This window comes from Chiloscyllium punctatum, chromosome 5 (assembly GCF_047496795.1).
Source record: "Chiloscyllium punctatum isolate Juve2018m chromosome 5, sChiPun1.3, whole genome shotgun sequence".
NCBI classification, from domain to species: Eukaryota; Metazoa; Chordata; class Chondrichthyes; order Orectolobiformes; family Hemiscylliidae; genus Chiloscyllium; species Chiloscyllium punctatum.
Window position 1 is genome coordinate 107,739,123 of NC_092743.1, and position 19,856 is coordinate 107,758,978.

Here is a 19,856-nt window from a genome sequence, read left to right on the forward strand (position 1 = left end):
AAGAAGCACCCATTTCTCCTAATTTGGGAGTCAATGGTTGTTGGGAGCACTGAATGCATTACCACAGGAATTGGGTGGACCAGTGACCAATGCTGCTTCAAAGTAAAGACCGTACTAGGTTTTTGAAGGAGAAATAGAAAACGCTCAGGTGGTCAGGGGCAGTTGGATTAGCCTGGCAAAGAAATGGCATGACCTCAATGGTATTCTCTTATGTTTCAAAATAAGCAAAACACCATAGGTGCTGGAAATGTGAAATACTGAAACTACCACCTACAGTGAGAGAAACAGGATTAATATCAAAGGTTGATGACCTCATCAGCACTGGAAACAGGAAGTACCTGTAATAGGTTTTATACAAATACCGTGGTGAAGTCGTTAAGGAAAGTACAAAAGGGCAAACTCAAGATATTGCAGCAATAGGTTGAGAAACTAAGCCTATTATCCCAGGTCCCAAATACTCTGTTAAAGGTGATTTACTTGTGCATGTTCCAAGTATCATATACTATACTCAGTGCTGAAAATATAATTTTCTCCATACTGAGTGAACATGTATAGATTTGTTAATTGCCCTTTGCCCTCCATTCAACTCGAACCTAATCCATTGCTCTCAATAACCTGCCATGTTAACTATGTTCCATTCTCAAGTACAGGCATAATCGTACAGAGTGAGACAGACCCTTACGGTTATGCCGATGAAGTTTCCCAAATTAAAGTTCTTCCATTTCCTTGCTTTTAGTCCATATCCCTCTGAATCTTGCCTATTCATGTATCTATCCAAATGTCTTTTAAAAATTGCAACTGTAATGTTCTGGAGTTGAACGCTGATTTGAAGAGCAACATCTCATTTCAAATTGGTATTTCACAGCCCTTTTACATTTTACAAAGAGTTCAATAAATTTTCAGAAAACTGATTTTTTTGGGGGCAGCAGCTGTTGATGTTGATCATGCTATTCTGATTTCCACCTTCTCTGGTTCCCATCTTCTGATTCCTTGTCTCACCATCTTTTGCCTTACACCACTTCCATGTTGTCAGTTAGTTCACAGACCCTCCCTTTCGTTCCTTTCTCCACATTTTTCCAACACCCGAGCTTCCTTAAAACTTGTTAAAACTCAGTTTTCCAGCTTTCTTGAAAAGTCATTAAAAACTGAAATATTAATTCTGTTTCTCTCTCCATAGATGCTGACAGGTCTGAATATTTTCAGCATTTTCTATTTTCAATGCTGCAAACTTTAATGGCTCTGTGGAACAATAAATGAGACTGGGAACCAATAACATTGAAACTATAAATTATGTGCTAGTCTACAAGGATGTAGTAAAGGATTTGTGAATTGTGAACTTGTGGAACCAATCAACTTAGCATGGTAGTTCAAAGTACATGATAACAGGACAACTTGGAGCTCAGTGGCTCTGGGGAGCATCATGTGTATTTCTCACTAATACTCCAGGAAGGACATCCTGTTACTGCAGATGCAAAGAGCTACCCACTGGTTACCCGATGTCAGATGCCCAATATACCACAGACTAAGTTAACAGAGCTTGCTCACAAAGAGCAAAAGATAGATAACAAATGAATGTTCAAATATTTTAAAAACCTTAAGAAAAAAAAAGTGGACAGAATCGACCCTAAAAAATAGCTTACTCTGGTCGTGGTATGAAAACGAGGCCTGGGATGGATCCTGGGAGCAGCTGAGTGGTGAGGTCAGATGTTCAAAGGTTAAATAAGGAATGTATGGAATGGACAGCACAGTAATTTCATGCCTGGCACATTCATTTGGCAAGAAAATCAAATAGAGGATACAGGCCAACAAACATGCATTTGAACTCTTGGGTTGGCAGAATCATCTTTTCCAGTCCTCTTAATTTCTACACTTCAACAAAATGAGAGCAGTATAATTTGCAAAACAGTTTGATTTCCATTTCACTCAGTGAACAACAAGTTTAAAAAAACCTTGCGCTTTATTTGAAGAAAAATAAATTTGCTGTTATTGTAAATATCGCTGAATTGCAACAAGTTAAAAATCCCTTTTTATTACGTTTGCAGACGTGATTTATTACATTTGCAGATGTTGAAACAAAGTTACAACACTGCTACCAAGTCAAGTTGATTTGATCATCTCAGAGAATTCATGACACCTAAAACAATGCACTGCAGCAGTGCAAGAGCAAAAACATACAAGGGTCGATTTGCTTGGAATAAACAGGGACTATACTGACATGCATTTAGAAATGTTGATGTAAATCTGGTTGAACATCTTGCGCTTCTAATATTGGTTGATACTTCAGAGGCAAATTTCAAACACTACTGATTCAAAAAATTTATTTTCACTTTTTCTATGTGGCAAAAATAAGGCCGAGCTGAATAAGTCACACCAGTCTGAAGTAACAAATCCGATACTAATTGCTGGATCAGTCAAACGTGCCTGCCTTACCTGATCAGCATGTTTCGTAAGATTGTGAAGTCACAGTGCTCACTATTTTCAACTGTAAAAAAGGGAAAATTTATTGCATTAGTGATTTTTATACTGTACACATATAATTAGGTGTACTTAATGATTTAGAATAAAGCTGCCACATGCAAAGATATTGCAAATGTTTATCAATGTAGTGCACCACATCGCATTAATGCGACTCTTATTAGTGAGCAAACGAAAAAAAAAAGGATTCCCAGGCCTGAATGTATTCTTTAATATGACACAGATCTTCCCACAATACCGCAATTTTCATTGTCACTTAATTCAGTGGTAGCAGGTTGTCAGAAAGGACAGCCATTTCGAAATTCAGCTCATGTTAAAACAGCCACTGATACAGCTGATCAAATTTAAGATGCATTAAAATTCAGTACAAATACTTCAAGGCCGTACTATCGTCGTAAACTGGTTGTCTGCAGTTCAGTGTTACATATTTAATAAGAGTGAAGAATGAATTCAAAAACAAAATAACCAAATAATTCAAATACATTTTCAACAAATCAGCATGGATTTTAAACTGTAAATAACTTCAAATTACTTTTTATTGAACAAAATACTTTCACTTACCTGGGCTTATACAGATGTAGCTATCATACCCAATATTATACCCATAACTTGTCAATCAGTGCAGGTTACTAAAAAGGGCCCAGGAAATATTTCACCAAAGTAAGAGGATAAGCAGCAAAGCTAGAGATCACAAGGTCAGCAATTTAACGAAATACAATGACTCCCATAATGGATACATGAAGTTTAAAAAACTTTCACATGAGATGACTCAATCTGAACTACAAATGTGATCATCTCCTTGAAAACAACTGCGCATTTGTTGTCTCACCTGTTCAACTTTTTTCAGACAGCAAGAATTGGTTAAGAAAGGAAACTGGATTCAACAGGTCAGAGGAATGGTGCTTAATTTCTAGAACCAGCAATTTTCAACTTCTCATCTCCTGTCAGAGTCATAGAGATGTACAACACAAAAACAGACCCTTCAGTCCACCTCGTCCACGCCGCCCAGATATCCTAAACTAATCTAATCCCATTGGCGAGCACTTGGCCTGTATCCCTCTAAACCCTTCCTATTCATATACCCATTTAGGTGCCTTTTAAATATTGTAATTATACCAGCCTCCACCATTTCCTTTGGCAGCTCATAAGACACGCACCACCCTCTGTTTGAAAAAGTTGCCCCTTAGGTCTCTTAAATTTTCCCCTCTCACCCTAAACCTATGCCCTCTAGTTCTGGGCTCTCCCACCCCAGGAAAAAAACCTTATCTGTTTATTTACCCAATCCATACCCCTCATGAATTTATAAACCTCTATAGGGTCACCCCTCAGCCTCCGACGCTCCAGGGAAAACAGCCCCAGCCCATTCAGCCTCTGCCTATAGCTCAAGTCCTCCAACCCTGGCAACATCCTTGTAAATCCTTTCTGAACCCCTTCAAGTTTCACAACATCCTTCCTGTAGGAGAGAGACCAGAACTGCACGCAATATTCCAAAGGTAGCCTAACCAATTTACTGTACAGCCGCAACATGACCTCCCAAGCTCTACACGCAATGCTCTGACCAATAAAGAAAAGCATACCAAACATCATCTTCACTATCCTATCTATCTGCGACTCCCCTCTTTCAAGGGACTATGAACCTGTACTCCAAGTTCTCTTTATTCAGCAACTCTCCAGGACATCACCATTATGTGTATAAGTTGTGCCACCATTTTCCTTTCCAAATTGCAGCGCCTCACATTTACCTAAATTACACTCCATCTGCCACTCCTTGGCCCACTGGTTCATCTGATCAAGATCCCATTGAACTCTGAGATAAGCTTCTTCGCTGTCCACCACACCACCAACTTTTGTGTAATCTGCATACTTCGTAACTACACCTCCTATGTTCACATTTAAAGCATTTATATAAATGATGAAAAGCAACCCTTTACCACCACCCTGGTCTTCTATCCTTCAGCTCGGGCTGTATCTGAATGGCTAGCTCTCCCTGTATTCCATGTGATCTAACCTTGCTAATCAGTCTACCATGAGGAAGCCTTGTTGAACACTTTACTGAAGTCCATATAGATTGCATTCACTGCTCTGCCCTCAATCCCCTTTGTTACTTCAAGAAAACTCAGTCAAGTTTGTGAGACATGATTTCCCATGTACAAAGCCATGTTGACTATCCATAATCAGTCCTTGCCTTTCCAAATACATTCAAATCCTGTCCCTCAGGATTGCCTGCCATTAAAATCAGAAATAGGCAGGTTGGAGTTGGGATTCAGATTCTTCACATTTGAATTTGCATCTGATCCAAATCTGTCACCGATTTTCATGTTGAAAATTGTACCAAACAACCATTGCATCTATGGAACATAATAAAACTCATCTACACTGATAACTTGGTAGTCGTAACAATAAATCACTGCTTTAAGACCATAAGACCTAGGAGTAGAAGTAAGGCCATTCGGCCCATCGAGTCCACTCCGCCATTCGATCATGGCTGCTGGGCACTTCAACTCCACTTACCCGCATTCTCCCCATAGCCCTTAATTCCCCGAGACAACAAGAATCTATCAATCTCGGCCTTGAAGACATTTAGCGTCCCGGCCTCCACTGCACTCTGCGGCAATGAATTCCACAGGCCCACCACTCTCTGGCTGAAGAAATGTCTCCGCATTTCTGTTCTGAATTTACCCCCTCTAATTCTAAGGCTGTGTCCACGGGTCCTAGTCTCCTCACCTAACAGAAACAATTTCCTAGCATCCACCCTTTCCAAGCCATGTATTATCTTGTACGTCTCTATTAAGTCTCCCCTTAATCTTCTAAACTCCAATGAATACAATCCCAAGATCCTCAGCCATTCCTCATATGTTAGGCCTACCATTCCAGGGATCATCCGTGTGAATCTCCGCTGGACATGTTCCAGTGCCAGTATGTCCTTCCTGAGGTGTGGGGACCAAAACTGGACACAGTACTCCAAATGGGGCCGAACCAGAGCTTTATAAAGTCTCAGTAGCACAATGGTGTTTTTATATTCCAACCCTCTTGAGATAAGTGACAACATTGCATTCGCTTTCTTAATCACAGACTCAACCTGCATGTTGACCTTTAGAGAATCCTCAACTAGCACTCCCAGATCCCTTTGTACTTTGGCTTTACGAATTTTCTCACCGTTTAGAAAGTAGCCTGTACTTTTATTCTTTTTGCCAAAGTGCAAGACCTCGCATTTGTTCACGTTGAATTCCATCAGCCATTTCCTGGACCACTCTCCCAAACTGTCTAGATCCTTCTGCAGCTCCCCACTTTCTCAGTACTACATGCCTGTCCACCTATCTTTGTATCATCGGCAAACTTCGCTAGAATGCCCCCAGTCCCTTCATCCAGATCATTAATATATAATACGAACAGCTGTGGCCCCAACACTGAACCCTGCGGGACACTGCTCGTCACCAGCTGCCATTCTGAAAAAGAACCTTTTATCCCAACTCTCTGCCTTCTGTCAGACAGCCAATCCTCAATCCATCCCAGTAGCTCACCTCGAACACCATGAACCCTCACCTTGCTCAGCAGCCTCCCGTGTGGCACCTTATCAAAGGCCTTTTGGAAGTCTAGATAGACCACATCCACTGCTTTGCCGAGATATTACACCAACAGAATTTGATCATGTAGCAATTTTAAAAAAAACATTCCAAACTTGTTGATCTAGCTGTTGATAGCAATTGACCTAGTAGTTCTGCTCCTTTACTGGCTACATTAGGTGTTACAAACTATGAAGTTAAATCAAAATTGACATCAAGTTTAAAACAAAATCCCAGAAAAGAATAAAACTTTGTGGGAGAAAATGTCAATAACTTTAAAAGGGAGTGGGCCAATATTGTTTAATAAACAGAACTGCTATGACAATACAAAGAGGTTTTCAAAGATTTCAAGTTTGTTCAAGTTCAAATCAATCTTTAATGATTTTTTTCTTACAATTTGACAAGTCCATCTCCTATCCTTCCTCCTCCTCTCAAACTATTAAAACTTCATTTTACGTATCAATATTGATATATTAATTGCATTGTCTCCACCTACTTATGAATACTAATTATTTCTTACATATGAAATATTCAGTTTCTCAACTGAGTAAATCTCACCACACTAAGCTAAATATTCTACAGCATCTTTTCTATCATTGGAAAATATTACTCTCATTGCATTACATTTACAGTGAATCATTTGCAAATTTTCACTAAGTAACAGCTAAACAGCAAAGACAAAGTTTTACTTTATTAAATCCAATTGGATATAAACTATCTTGTAAATACAGGTCCAATTTTTCAAGAGGATCACATTTCAATTAGGAAAAAAATTTGGACAAAAGACTTTCACTTTTTCAACACAGACAAGGGCAGGAAAAATAAAGTCAATCACCATTTAAATCATGCCCCTACCTATCAAAGGTTTATGGTTACTTGTGCCTTTTAAGTGCTGCCACCACAAATAGACAGCACTACGTTACAGTCATTTCCTGCTTTGCATCTTAATAGCAACCTACAGGGACAAGCCATAATCTTTTAGTCTCATTTCTCCACTGGTACAGCTGCTGCTGCACCAAAACCAGGCCCCTCAATTTCCTGACAGCAACACACTACAAAGACTGGAAAGCATTTCCTTTCCAACTGGTGCCTGGAAATGCTGCTTTGTGTTCACCATATACTACTCCTTTGAGTGAAGATGTTTTTGGCTTGAAATTTGCAAGGATACATGTTTTTCATCTGCCTGTTGCTCTAACATAAAAAGCAGATGCAATTTCTTTAGAATTATTAATGTGTATTTGCACTGGCTGCTCATTTTAAACGGAAATCAGTTTCCAAAAAAAAACCAGAACTGTTTTAATTCCATTCTGAAAAACAATTCTCAACAAATTAAAAATATCTGTACTCCCCACAGACTGTATCAGATTCATCAAGGAATTAACAAATATGGGATTAAATTTTAATTCAAGATATTGGACTGGTAAACAAACTTTCCATTGAGTTACTCAAGTAATAAACTGATAAAGCAGTTACCCAGTAATATGACTTCACAAACATGTTCTCTTCTGTCCCTTAAATATGATCAGATTAACTCAATCATAACCCCAGAAGAACAAAAATAAAATCCAGAAAAGATGTTTAATCTATAAATGATAATTGCCACCTCTACCCACATTTGGTCTCGGAACAGTTTTAAGAACTCTAGTGCACACAGATGGTTTTCCACATTTCTGGTTGCAGTTTTACCAGTTTAGATCATCTGCTACGCTTCAGTTTAAACAAACTACATCACCATTCCCAAATCACTTGCAAATGGTTTCTCTTTTGTCTGCGCATATAATGTGCATGCACCCACCAATCCCACACCTCCTCCACCCCTGCTTCTGGGCAGTATTTTGGTAATCGTGAAGAGCTTTCAAATGGAGCATACATGCATCACTTCAGCAGCAAGACCATTGGATTGCTTAAAAAAAAACAAAAGCTCAAATTGCTGGAGAAATTCAGATCTGACAGCATCTGCGGAAACAAGGAGTTAATGTTTCAAGTCTAGAGACCTTTCTTCAAAACTTCCAGATCCTGTTGAGTCTAACAGCAAGATGAACTATAAGATTTTTTTTCAAAAAAATTGAGTTCAATACCTTTGTACATGCGTAAAAGATGTATTGAATCAACAATGACAACTCAGCAAAGAAAAATTATTTTTTCTTTGAAATATTGCCAAACAAAAGAATTCAACAATCTTTGGCAGAGGATAGTGTCTGGAATATGGTGAAATTAGTACACAGAAGTGAAGAGCATATGCAGCACAGTAACAAGGTATTTAGCCCAAGCAATTGAAATTTCTCAAGTCATCTCCCTCTCATTATTCACTACATAAAATATTCCTTTATTCCTTTCTCCCTCGTGTATCTGTTTAGCTTCCTCTTAAATGTATCCATGTTAAATGCCTCAACCAATTCATTGGGCAATGAATTTCACATTCTGTACTCCCTCGGTTGTACAGTGAAGCTCTTCTCTATTTGCTTCTTATCAGAGGATAGAAGACTGGTTGAATTTCAGGTTGGTTTGAACCTCAGATCAATGGCATAGTTTGAAGTTCAAAGGGATGCAATAGGCAATTACGTTAACTATTGTCTGTTCCCGTGATTACCTGGACAGAGCAGACAGCTTAGATTTTCTTATTGTTAAGCTTTACACCTTTGAACCCAGGTTCAATTCCTGCCTTAGGCGACTGACTGTGTGGAGTTTGCACGTTCTCCCCGTGTCTGCGTGGGTTTCCTCCGGGTGCTCCGGTTTCCTCCCACAGTCCAAAGATGTGCAGGCCAGGTGAATTGGCCATGCTAAATTGCCCATAGTGTTAGGTAAGGGGTAAATGTAGATGTAGGGGTATGAGTGGGTTACGCTTCGGCGGGGCGGTGTGGACTTGTTGGGCCGAAGGGCCTGTTTCCACACTGTAAGTAATCTAATTAGTAATCTAATCTTTCTATCTTTAAAATGGTGACTTCTACCCAAATCATTTGGAGCAATGCAAACAGTAAAAACTTAGGTCATTCACGCATTGCAACAATGAAAGCAAGGTGTACTGTGCAAGATAATACATAAAACCAAATGCAACATATCAGATATCACAGTAAAGAAGCATCTTCAACTTCAGACATTCGACCTATTGCTCATCTCCCCAAAGCTAAAACCTCACCTAATTAAACACGTGAATTTGCACCACTGGTAAAATAAACTGTCAATAACTACCATTGATTACATTGTGGTTCAATGTATGCACCCTGCCACAAAATTCAAAAACTGTATCAACAACTGCACATTTAAATTCTGAATGCTAAAAAGCCCAGTATCTTTATAAGAACATCAACCAAATGTTGATTTCAGCAGCTTATAAACATCCATTGACAAAAATGGTTATAAACCGAATCAATGATACTCATTGATTGTCCTGTTTTATGGAAGCTTTAAATGTTAATTCTAAGAATTAAGCATGCTTTCCGAATTGTCCATCATGTTTCGATCAGAACTACAGCGAACATGTCATTGGGAATTCCCTCTCAGACTCAAAGACCACAGCTTTCATGGAATTTATTTAGCTACTTTGACAAATTGCTGCTACTCAAGAAATTTAAGCATATAATCTAACCTGAGCACCATACTGACAGAAACGGAGGACCTCAGATACTGAGGATCAAAATCAAATTGCGTTGTTGGAGCATAGCTGGTCAGGCAGCATTGGAGGAGCAGGAGAGTCGACATTTCAGGCATAATATCTTCATCAGGAATGATGGACCAGAGTTTATGCTGGTATTCCAGGGTCAATATTTATCCCTCAACCAACATCAGAAAAATCAGATTATTGAATCATGTTGTTCCTATGTTGACTGATGGGTTTCTTACATGCAATAGTGCTGATATTTCAAGGGTACTTCATTGGCTGAAACACAACTGTACAGTGTCCTAAGATCATGAAAGGTATCACTGAATTCTAATATTGCAGTAGTATTTACATGTGCCTTGGCAACATAGGTTCAATGGGTCAAAGGCCTTCATCTGTGTTGCAAACCGTCATAACCCTGCAAATTCAAGCTTTTTTTAAACATACTTTGAATAGATAGGAACTCCAAACATCAAGTATAAATTTTTTTTTCATCAATATCACATACCAAATAATTCAAATGATTAAAAGCTTCAACATAATGAAAGGAAGCAACAAATAGGCTTACCCTCTGCAACTCCCCAAGGATACTGTCTTCCTCTGACTCGTTTTCCATTCACCTCTATAATAGTATTACTACCTACAACAGCAAGAGGTAAACGATCCTGGAAAAGATAAACATTCAGATAAATCAGTACAATGTTTGTCCAGTTATATTAAACACAATTTATTTGGGACCAAATTAGCAGTTATGATCTTAAAACTCCTAAAAGAGAATAATCTTGTACACATTATATTGCCAAGTACAGAATTTATACTTAACCTTTTGTTAAGCAATAATCAGCTCCCAGCTGAAGTACTGCAACCAATTTGGACAAAACACTTTAGAAAAGGATTCTGAAGAGATTGATCAGAATGGTACATAGGATGGAAGACTTCTGTTATATGGAGAAATTGAAGTTAGGATTCTTAGGGGTTAGGGGGAAACTTAATAGATGCTTTGGTAGAGTAAACAAGGAACACATTTCATTGAAGGCTGCTAACCAGAGAAGCAAAATTTGAAATTCAACAAAGGAATTAGAGGTGAGATGAAGGTTCTTTCTACCCCAGTTGGTTAGGATTTGGAACATGCTACTTGAAAGGGTGGTGAAAGGATATTTAATCGTACTTGGTAAAAGGGAACTGGACAAAATGACTGAAAATGGAAAAGACTAACAGGCTATAATATTGCAGGGAAACGTAAATAATCCTATCCAGAATTAGCTGTGCAAACATGGAGAAAGTGCTGGAAATACTTAGCAGTTGATGCCTTTTCATGATATGGGCTTAAAAACTTTAGCATATGAATGGCAATTTTAAGAGGAGAAAAGAATAACTTACTGTGCAACCACAATCAACAAAATGGCCAACACCTATACTGTAAATATTTACCATCTGCCAATTCCTGGCTTTTCAATGGCAAATATTTTAATCAACCTATTCATAGACATGTTTTGACACACTATTGGAGCAGGTGGTATTTGAACGTAGGCCTCTGGCCCAGGACAGGGACACTACACTGCGCTACAAGAGTTATTTAAAACATACCTTGTTCTTGATGCACAGCAAATCACTCAGATTAGATAGGCTTTTTACTGGTATATGCTAATTCCTCATCAGTTGACAGGTAACCACAATTGATAAAATCATTCATATTATAGGTCACTGGCAATACTGCTGCCCCATTTTAGGGGTGATGTTTTAAGCATGTTAAATGATGGCAGTGTACTTTAAAAAGTCACCATTAAAACCAGTTTAGATCAGAATTTTGTTGATAGACGTTCCACTGTATTATTTCCAAAAGCAATGTTTAAAAATTAATTTTTCAAAACAGGAAAGGATTTATTTTCCAAATATGATGCATGGTAGTCAAAATAGCTACGCACTGAAGCAAAGCTATCTCTAAATGTTATTCTTTCCTTCTCTCATCCTCTTGCTATCCATTCCACTTTCTGGCCACAGAATTTCTGACCCAGCTATCCATTTAGTTTTGAGTCTCCTCCTATTCTTCACACATGGACTGTTTGCAGCATCAATGTGTCATACTCCCTCAGTCCCCCATTGCTACACAGAGTAACAACACAATGCATACCTCAGCATTATAGTTTAATTAAAAATATTGATCCTATTGCGATTGCAAAGATTCAAACATATATGCCATCAACTTCAGTAGAAAATGAGCAGAGAATTCTTGTCAAATTCAAGTAATCTGGGCTACAAGTCCAGTCAGCTCCTTGTATCAGATTCTAATAATGCAAAACATGCAAATTTTACACCTCAAATTAAGCTGTACCTGATGTCATTGTTATTCATTTGTTAATGTGCACTTGTAAAGGCATCGTGCAGATTCTGCCAAGTTTAGGTTTCAGTCAAAAAAATTTTGGCTGCACTTCAAAGATAGTTTTGTTTTCTTTTTCATACTGCGATGCAACTCAAGCCAACTTACCAAACTTATATCCTTCAAGTTGCTGGATAACGAGGTAGAATAGTCTCCCATGACATGAACCATCCAAAAGTTCCTTAATACTCTCTCTCAAGTTCTACTCAATTGTCAATTTACACTCAAGTTCTGCTACATTACACATTTGCAATCCATAAATTAAAAAAAATTAAGATTCATTTAGAGGTTGCAAAAATGACCTATACATTTGTCAAACAGAATATGCAATTCTGTAACTTGACTTGCTCTAAATTTAATGCAATTGTATTCTATAGAATAAAAGTCCTTCAGCAGGGTAATCTGCATGAAAACAGGAATCTAGTTTTCAAAATTATTTCAAGATTAGTATAAAAGGTCATAATGCATTGCATTTCTTAGAGTTTCTCTCTGGAGAAAAGTCTCTAATCACCAATAATATGTGGAACGTACTGGAAACAAGCCTCCAATGATACACTACCTTAACCTTTTTTACCAACTTGTTTTCTTCTTCATCGTCAGTTTCTGGGAATTCATAGATCTTTATTTTATGCTCTTGGATTTCTCTCATCACCTGTAAAAATATTGATTGCTATATTGTTATCCAAAAACATTAAACTCTTTCCATCAAGTGAGTTATGATGATCTGGTAAATGTTGCCTGTTAATGAAATCAGATTCAATATTAACTTTAAAAAGAGAAATTGATAAATATTTGAAAACAAAAAAAAAGCCAGGATTGTGGGTTATGATAGTGAAATTAATTAGACAGCTGTACCCAAGAACTAGTTCAAGCACTAATGCGCAATTGTTTCCTCTGTATTGGATGGTCTATGTAACATGAGTGAATGACTGTTAAGCTGTTGACTAAAGTTTTAGTACTTTGCACCAAGGCTGTACTTATTATTTTACAACATCCCTTTAAGCTTTGCAAATGTACAAGTATAATACTTGAGGGATTTTAGCAGCAAACCAGTTGCAGAAGAATTGAAGATATTGGGGATTTAAATATCTAAAAGAATTATAAAGTTAAAAATCACAATACTAGCTTATAGTCCAACAGACTTAATTGGAAGCACTAGCTTTTGGAGTGCCACTCCATCATGTGGTTGTGAAGTACACAGTTGTAAGAGACAGAATTTATAGCAAAACTTTACAGCGTGATGCTACTGAAATTATATATCGAAAAAGAGCTGGATTGCTTGTCAAGTCTCTTATCTTGTCAAATCACCATGTTGGTTTCAGTTCTTTCATACGTAAATCCTGGAACTTCTTTTAAAGTTACATTCTCAAGTGAACTTCAACAATAGGTGCCATGTCAGCTCAGATAATGCACTGAAGGTATGAGGTTAAAGTTGGACTGTGCCCCAGTGTTCAGACAGATTCTATTTCTAAATAGAGGGGTTTACACAATCTTACATAAATTCATGCAGCTTTTGGACAAAATAGAAATTCTGCAAGTACAAACTGACCCTACAAACTCACGTGGCTGTGTGCGCCTGGTGTGTAACTGACTCTGTCTGTCTATCTGAGTGTGTGTGTGTATGTGTGAGAGTGCAAAGGGGTCAACGTCTGAGAGAGAGAGTGTGTGTGGGGGTACTTGTGTGTGAGCGGATGAGACAGCTTGCATATGAGGGGGAGTATGGGTATGTAGGAATGTGTACGCACGCATGCGCTTGTGTGCGTGTGTGTGTAGTGCAGTGGGGTCACCTGCAGTGGGACACGAACACAAGGTTTCGGTACCTCATGGGTACCGAACTTGCCCATCAGCCTCTGCTCAGTCACTTTGCATCGTTGCCTGTACCGAAGTCCGCCTCGGTGGATGGTCACCTGAAGGTCCGAGGTCAAATGTCCCAGACTGCAGAAGTGTTCCCCAAGTGGGAGGGAACACCCTTGGCTGATGATTCTTGTGCAGTGTCCATTCATCCGTTGGCTAGACCAAGCAGAGGCTACTGCAATGTACCATGCCTCAGGCGTCCTTGCCTCCAGTGCATGAGATAAACTATGTTAGCATCACATGGGTGTACCTGCCACGTATGTGGTGGGTGGTGTCCCCACGTGTAATGGTAGTTTCTGTGTTGACACAGTGACAGCTCACACAAGACATGTCAGAGTGTTAATACAGATACCACCATTACATGTGGGGACACCACCCACCATGTGTGTGGCAGGTACTCATGTGACGCTAACATGGTCCATTTCATTTTCCTGCAGGCAAGGATGCCCTGAGGCATGGTACATTGGCGAGATAGAGCAGAGGCTACAGCAACAGATGAATAGACCCCGCACAAGAGTCACCAATCAGGAGTGCTCCCTCCCAGTCGGGAAAAACTTCAGTGGTCCGGGACATTCGGGTGACCATCCTCCAAGGTGGACTTCAGGACAGGCAACAACGCAAAGTGGCCAAGCAGAAGCTGATAGCCAAGTTCGGTACGCATGGTGATGGTCTCAAACGAAATCTTGGGTTCATGTCACACTACAGGTGACCTAACTGCACTAAATATACACTCACTCCTACAGACCCATACACTCCTGGAGACCCTCTCTCATACATAAGCTCTCTCCTCTCTCATACACAGACACACTTCGCACCCCCTCCCACCCCACCACACATCCTCTCACAGACTTATACCCCTTTACACACACACACTCAGACACTCACACCCTCCACACATAGTTTGTGGGGTGAATTTGGACTTGCAAAATTACATTTTATTTTGCCTCAAAACACTTGTAAACCGGGGCACATTTTTAAAAATAACATCGCGGGGTGTGGGCATTGCTGTCCAAACTTAATTGCCCCAGAGAAACTGTTGCAAATGTCATTTTTTTGGGTTTCCTCATATTCAGTGCTTGGTGGAACAGTGTCGCACGACAAGATTATCCATCATTTTCTTAATGTGCTGCATGCCTCCCAGGTTCTATTCAATTTATATATGTTAAGGTTTCCTTCAAGGACCACTGCAGTCCTCGGACAGTAGGGACACCCTCACAATATGCCAGAAAGAATTAGATCCAATGATGGTGAAGGAATGATGATTTAGTGTCAAGTCAGGAAGGCATGTGGTTTGGAGAGGGAACTTCCAAGTGGTGATATTCCCATGTATCTACTGCCCTTGCCCTTCTAGGTTGTAGAAGTTGAGAGTTTGGAAGGTATGAATGAAGAAAACTCTGAGTTATCACAGTACATTTCATACTACAGTGCACAGTGCACACTGCTACCACTGAACATTAGTGGTAGATAGGGTGAAATCAAACGCACTGCTTTGTACCAAATAGTATCCTCAATCATACCATAATAACGAGCATGAGATGAATGAATCCATTTTAAAATTTTTCCTTGCTTTAAACTGATGAATTTGCTGTCATCTGCTCCTACCAGCACAGTCACATTAAGAAATTGCTGTAATGATGGACACTATACAAAATGATTTGTTAAAAATTAAGTCTACCTGGTCAAACACACCTTGAAAGAAAAGATAATGTAATCAAAACTACCAGCAACTCTCTTCTCACCTGTCTCTTGAACTGCTGACATTCTTCAGGAGTGAGGGTGTCTGCTTTGGCAATGAGTGGAATGATATTGACCTTTTCATGTAGGCGTTTCATAAATTCAATATCCAATGGCTTTAGTCTGCAGAAATGAAACATCCAAGTTAGAAGACATCAGACGATATTTTAATGTCATGCTATACAACAGTCAAACATTGACAAGTTTGCCTAATAGAACATTCTGCACAGACGGTAGGAAGCAGAATTGGTCAACAGACTTCACATGAGCATTCTTGCTTGCAAGCCACAAACTGGCACTCTTTTTCCAAGCAGGTAATTCTACAGCCTTAGTTGATGCTTAATAAAACTTTCACGAGTCACAGAAATATCAAGCTGGATATCGGCTGCTTTCTAACATTCTTTTTCAGAAAAGCAAGCTTATTTCTCAACTATTGAGACTGTATTAGCCAAATGACTGAGGTTTATTGCTGTTGTAGTGGATTAAAATGATCAAGTATGATGTACTTTGATCTCTGAAACATCTCCAGGAGCAATGAAATTTACTACTGATTTTAAAGATCCCAGGATGTCAATTTGCCCAGTAAACATTCAAATTCAGTGCCTCTGGGTTAAAAAATATTCTCCCATTCATGACAGACCTGTAGTCTCAGTCGGAAACACTTCATACACCAAAAGTGGATATCAGTGCAATGTTCAAGAAGGAGCTCTGAATGTCAGAGGCACCCATCTTTCAAAGGAGACAAAGTTTTCTCTCAATCACCAGAATTTTAAAGCAGTTGACTTCATAAAGTAGTTACTCTAATTATTCATACTGCACTAAACAACATGGAAGACTCCTACATAAATATACTATAAACTGAATGGCATATTTGACCACTTCAGAGGGCAGTTTAGAAAGTTTGGCTTTTTAGGTAAGAATGACAGATTTCTTGCCCTGAGCCAGATGAGTTGGACAACAATCGATGGTTGGATGGCTGCCAATACTAATATATACCAAAGGCAGAGAGATTGGGCGAAGTGAAAAGATCAGGTATTTTTATTTTTCAGTATCTTAAGTTGTAGTCTGAAAGAAAAAAGAACTTTAAAATTAAGGATTGCTGCATGTTTTGAAGGCAAATAAATTGCATTCATTGTGAATCAGTGGTTCAAGCTTGGTTGCAGAGGGGATGGAATTGAGCTGTTGTACACAATATAGAGTGTTGGTTGGTGAAAGTGGCTGATCGGTTTGTGGACTCGTAACCAGTTACTGATGACAGGCCTTCTGCCAGTCAACAACCATGCGATTGATTCTGAGGAAGACAGCTGTGAACAAGATCTAAGGAAGCCTTCAGATCTCCACCAGCTCAGGAGATCTTTCTGTTCTCTGCAGAAAAAGCAAATTTAAGCCATTCATCAGAAAATCAAAACCAAAATGATAGATTTGTCAATTATCTTCACATCTGCACACAAGTCTTTCACAAGTTAAAGAAAACGAATACTGTAACAATAGAGGGGAGACTCTTGTGGCGCAATGGAAATGTCTCTACTTGCGGAACAGGAGGCCCTGGCTCAGGTTCTACATGTGCCAGTGGTGTGAAATTACAGAATAGAAACAGATGTTATCAACCTGTTCAATGAATGGGACAATTAGATGGACAGCAAAGCAAATGATTTCAAATATTAATAGCCATACCTCAAGTGGATAGAGATCGAAACAAAATCAAGTGGAATTTTGGGCACAAAGGAATAAAGTAGTTACAAGAATAATGATGAATCTGCATAAAACCCTAGTAAGATTACAGTTAACCATGTGCAATTTTTAATACAAAATTAAGGATAAGGTTGAGGCAGTAGAACAGGTATGATGTATAAGGAAGCTGCCTAGTAATAGAAAGCATACAGACTTGAAACACTGCGCTTTATGCTCTAGCACGGAGATGACTAAAGGATATTTTGGTGCAATCATGGGAAGGGACTTGACAAAAACAGAAACAGATCATTTGTAGCAATTGAGGTGTTCTGAATGAGAAAACAGATGTAAAATTCACTATTTAGGACTGAGATCAGTGTGACAATACTATAGCTTTAAGAGGTGTATCTTGTCCTCTTTTTTTCTAAAAAAGGTTGAAACAGATATGTCAAGCAGTCTGCTCAAAGCCAATTAACAGCTTGAGAGGCTTTAAGAGTTTTTTTGAAAAGGTTGGAACAACAAAAGCAGCCTGAATGGGTGGGATCAAGGACCGGAATTTTTTTTAAATTTAGCTTTCTGTCGTTGCTAGGGTCTTGAAGCTGAATATAGAAGCTCTTATTCCTGTGTTGTAGCTAAAAGCTAGGGTTATCTTCCTGCTATTAGAATTGCATGTGAGACAATCTATTTTACCGAACTTGCATTTTCCAAGAATGAGTTTATGGGATGTTACTATACTAGGGAAGTACATTAGTAATAGTTAATACAAATTTTGTTAATCATTCGATAAGAGTTGTAGTTAAGTCAATTATCTTTTGTTATTTTGTCTGTATTTTAACTGTAATATAAAAATAAAATGTGCTTTATAAAAATTGAGCAGTTTGACCAACTGAATTGTAACTGGAACACAACATCTAACACTTATCTTTAAAATGTTACAGCCTAGGTTATCTACTTAATGCACTTAAGAGTGGATTTGGTCTGGTCCATAACAATCAGAAAACAATTTTAAGGAGATAGACTATAGTATCATTACCAGAGTTTACGGTTGAAGCAAACTGCATGTCAAAAATCAAAGAACAAATTTGAGGGGTGGTTGAAATCAGACAATTGAGATATACAATAGGTCAGACATGGGACAAGGATGCTGCTCTGAGAAAAATGAGTACCAATATGTTTGGGCCACAAGATCTGTTCCTATGTTTCAATTTCTAAGTTAGATAAGACAATTTCTATGGGTTCATTACTGATTTATCAGTAGTAAAGATGATCGGAAGACACACCAGTCCAAAAACAAGTTAAATTGATAATGGATTCAATACTAGCTAGAAATTAACTATAGCTATTATAATTGTACAAAAGGTTTTACTAACCCATGCCCTGAAGGAGCAATAAAGTATAAACAGCAATGAACCCTGCTGTCTGGCATCTGGCGCCTGTTCACACGGGATTCAGCATTAAGGTAATCTTCAAATTTGCTGTCGATGTGATCAATGACAGGTTGCCAGCTGGAAAATCAAACACCAAGGCATTAAGTTAGTTAATCCTGATCTTCAATACTGAACCACAACCAGCAATTGCAATTTTAAATATTTTGTGATCAGTAAACGAAATGTAGCTATACAGTTTTTACTAGTGCTTGTATATTTTTCATAAAAATCAAATTGATACATTTGTTTTGACTTTTAGTTTTGAATTTTCTTGTACAATCAAAAACTATTTTATATAATAGAAATAACCTTCAGGGTAAATATAGAAGCTTTCAAGGGTCCAACAAATGAACAAGTTTCACAAAACTTATGGTAATGAGTTATCATAAGCATGGATTGCATGTTCAATCCAGGATGCAACAAAAGGCAGGAAAAAACATACAGCGTAGAGTTATCTAGCACAGAAGGATTATTCAAAAAGAACGTGCACATCAGTTTACCAGTCAAGTTTAAGCAATTAGTTAAAAACAACTAGAACTCAAGTAATCCCACCCATGCTTTTGCTACGTTTAGACAATTCCAATGCCTCCTACTTTGCTATTTGCAAACAGGAATTCATCCAAAACTCTGATAGCCATGTGGTTTTTCTGGCTCCCTGCCCCATTCATCAGTCAACCTGTACTCTTCGATTTGCATGGGTTCCTATTCCAGAATGCCTCTAATTAACATTGCTGTTTTTTTGTTTTTACAATGTCTCTTCATGGCTTCATTCTTCCCTAATTGAAATACAATGATACAATAAGACATCTGTGCACCCTCTTTCTGCCCTCTTAAACAACTCAGTTTTATCACAAATGACCATGCCTTCAGCTACTGAGGCTCTAAGCTCTGGACTTCACGCTACATATTTCTCCTAATGTCAACCACTCTTCTTTGTAGCAATTCCTAAAACTCATTTGTTGGACTGAGGTTTTGATCACCTGTCTCAATAGCTCCATATGAGGTTCAGTAACAAATTTTGTTTAACAAACCTCCTGAACTATCTTTAATTGTTTTATGACATTAAAGCGATTTTTAAACACAAATTGTTGAGAAACGCTCAAGGTAGCCAATCAACATGTCGAACAGCTCAAACTGACTCAAAACACTGATGTTAA

General features: G+C 38.5%; 1 protein-coding gene across 2 annotated transcripts in view; it reads right to left on the minus strand.

Annotated features, from left to right (window-relative positions):
* Window positions 1–19,856, minus strand: part of LOC140477325 (septin-7) — a 104,917-nt gene that overhangs the window by 17,471 nt on the left and 67,590 nt on the right. For both annotated transcript variants that reach the window (XM_072571001.1, XM_072571000.1), the window contains exons 4-8: window positions 18,643–18,777; window positions 15,607–15,724; window positions 12,573–12,665; window positions 10,205–10,301; window positions 2,431–2,482 (exon numbers count right to left, since the gene is read on the minus strand). In XM_072571001.1, coding sequence (XP_072427102.1) covers window positions 2,431–2,482; window positions 10,205–10,301; window positions 12,573–12,665; window positions 15,607–15,724; window positions 18,643–18,777 — 495 coding nt within the window. The remainder of the gene's footprint in view (window positions 1–2,430; window positions 2,483–10,204; window positions 10,302–12,572; window positions 12,666–15,606; window positions 15,725–18,642; window positions 18,778–19,856) is intronic.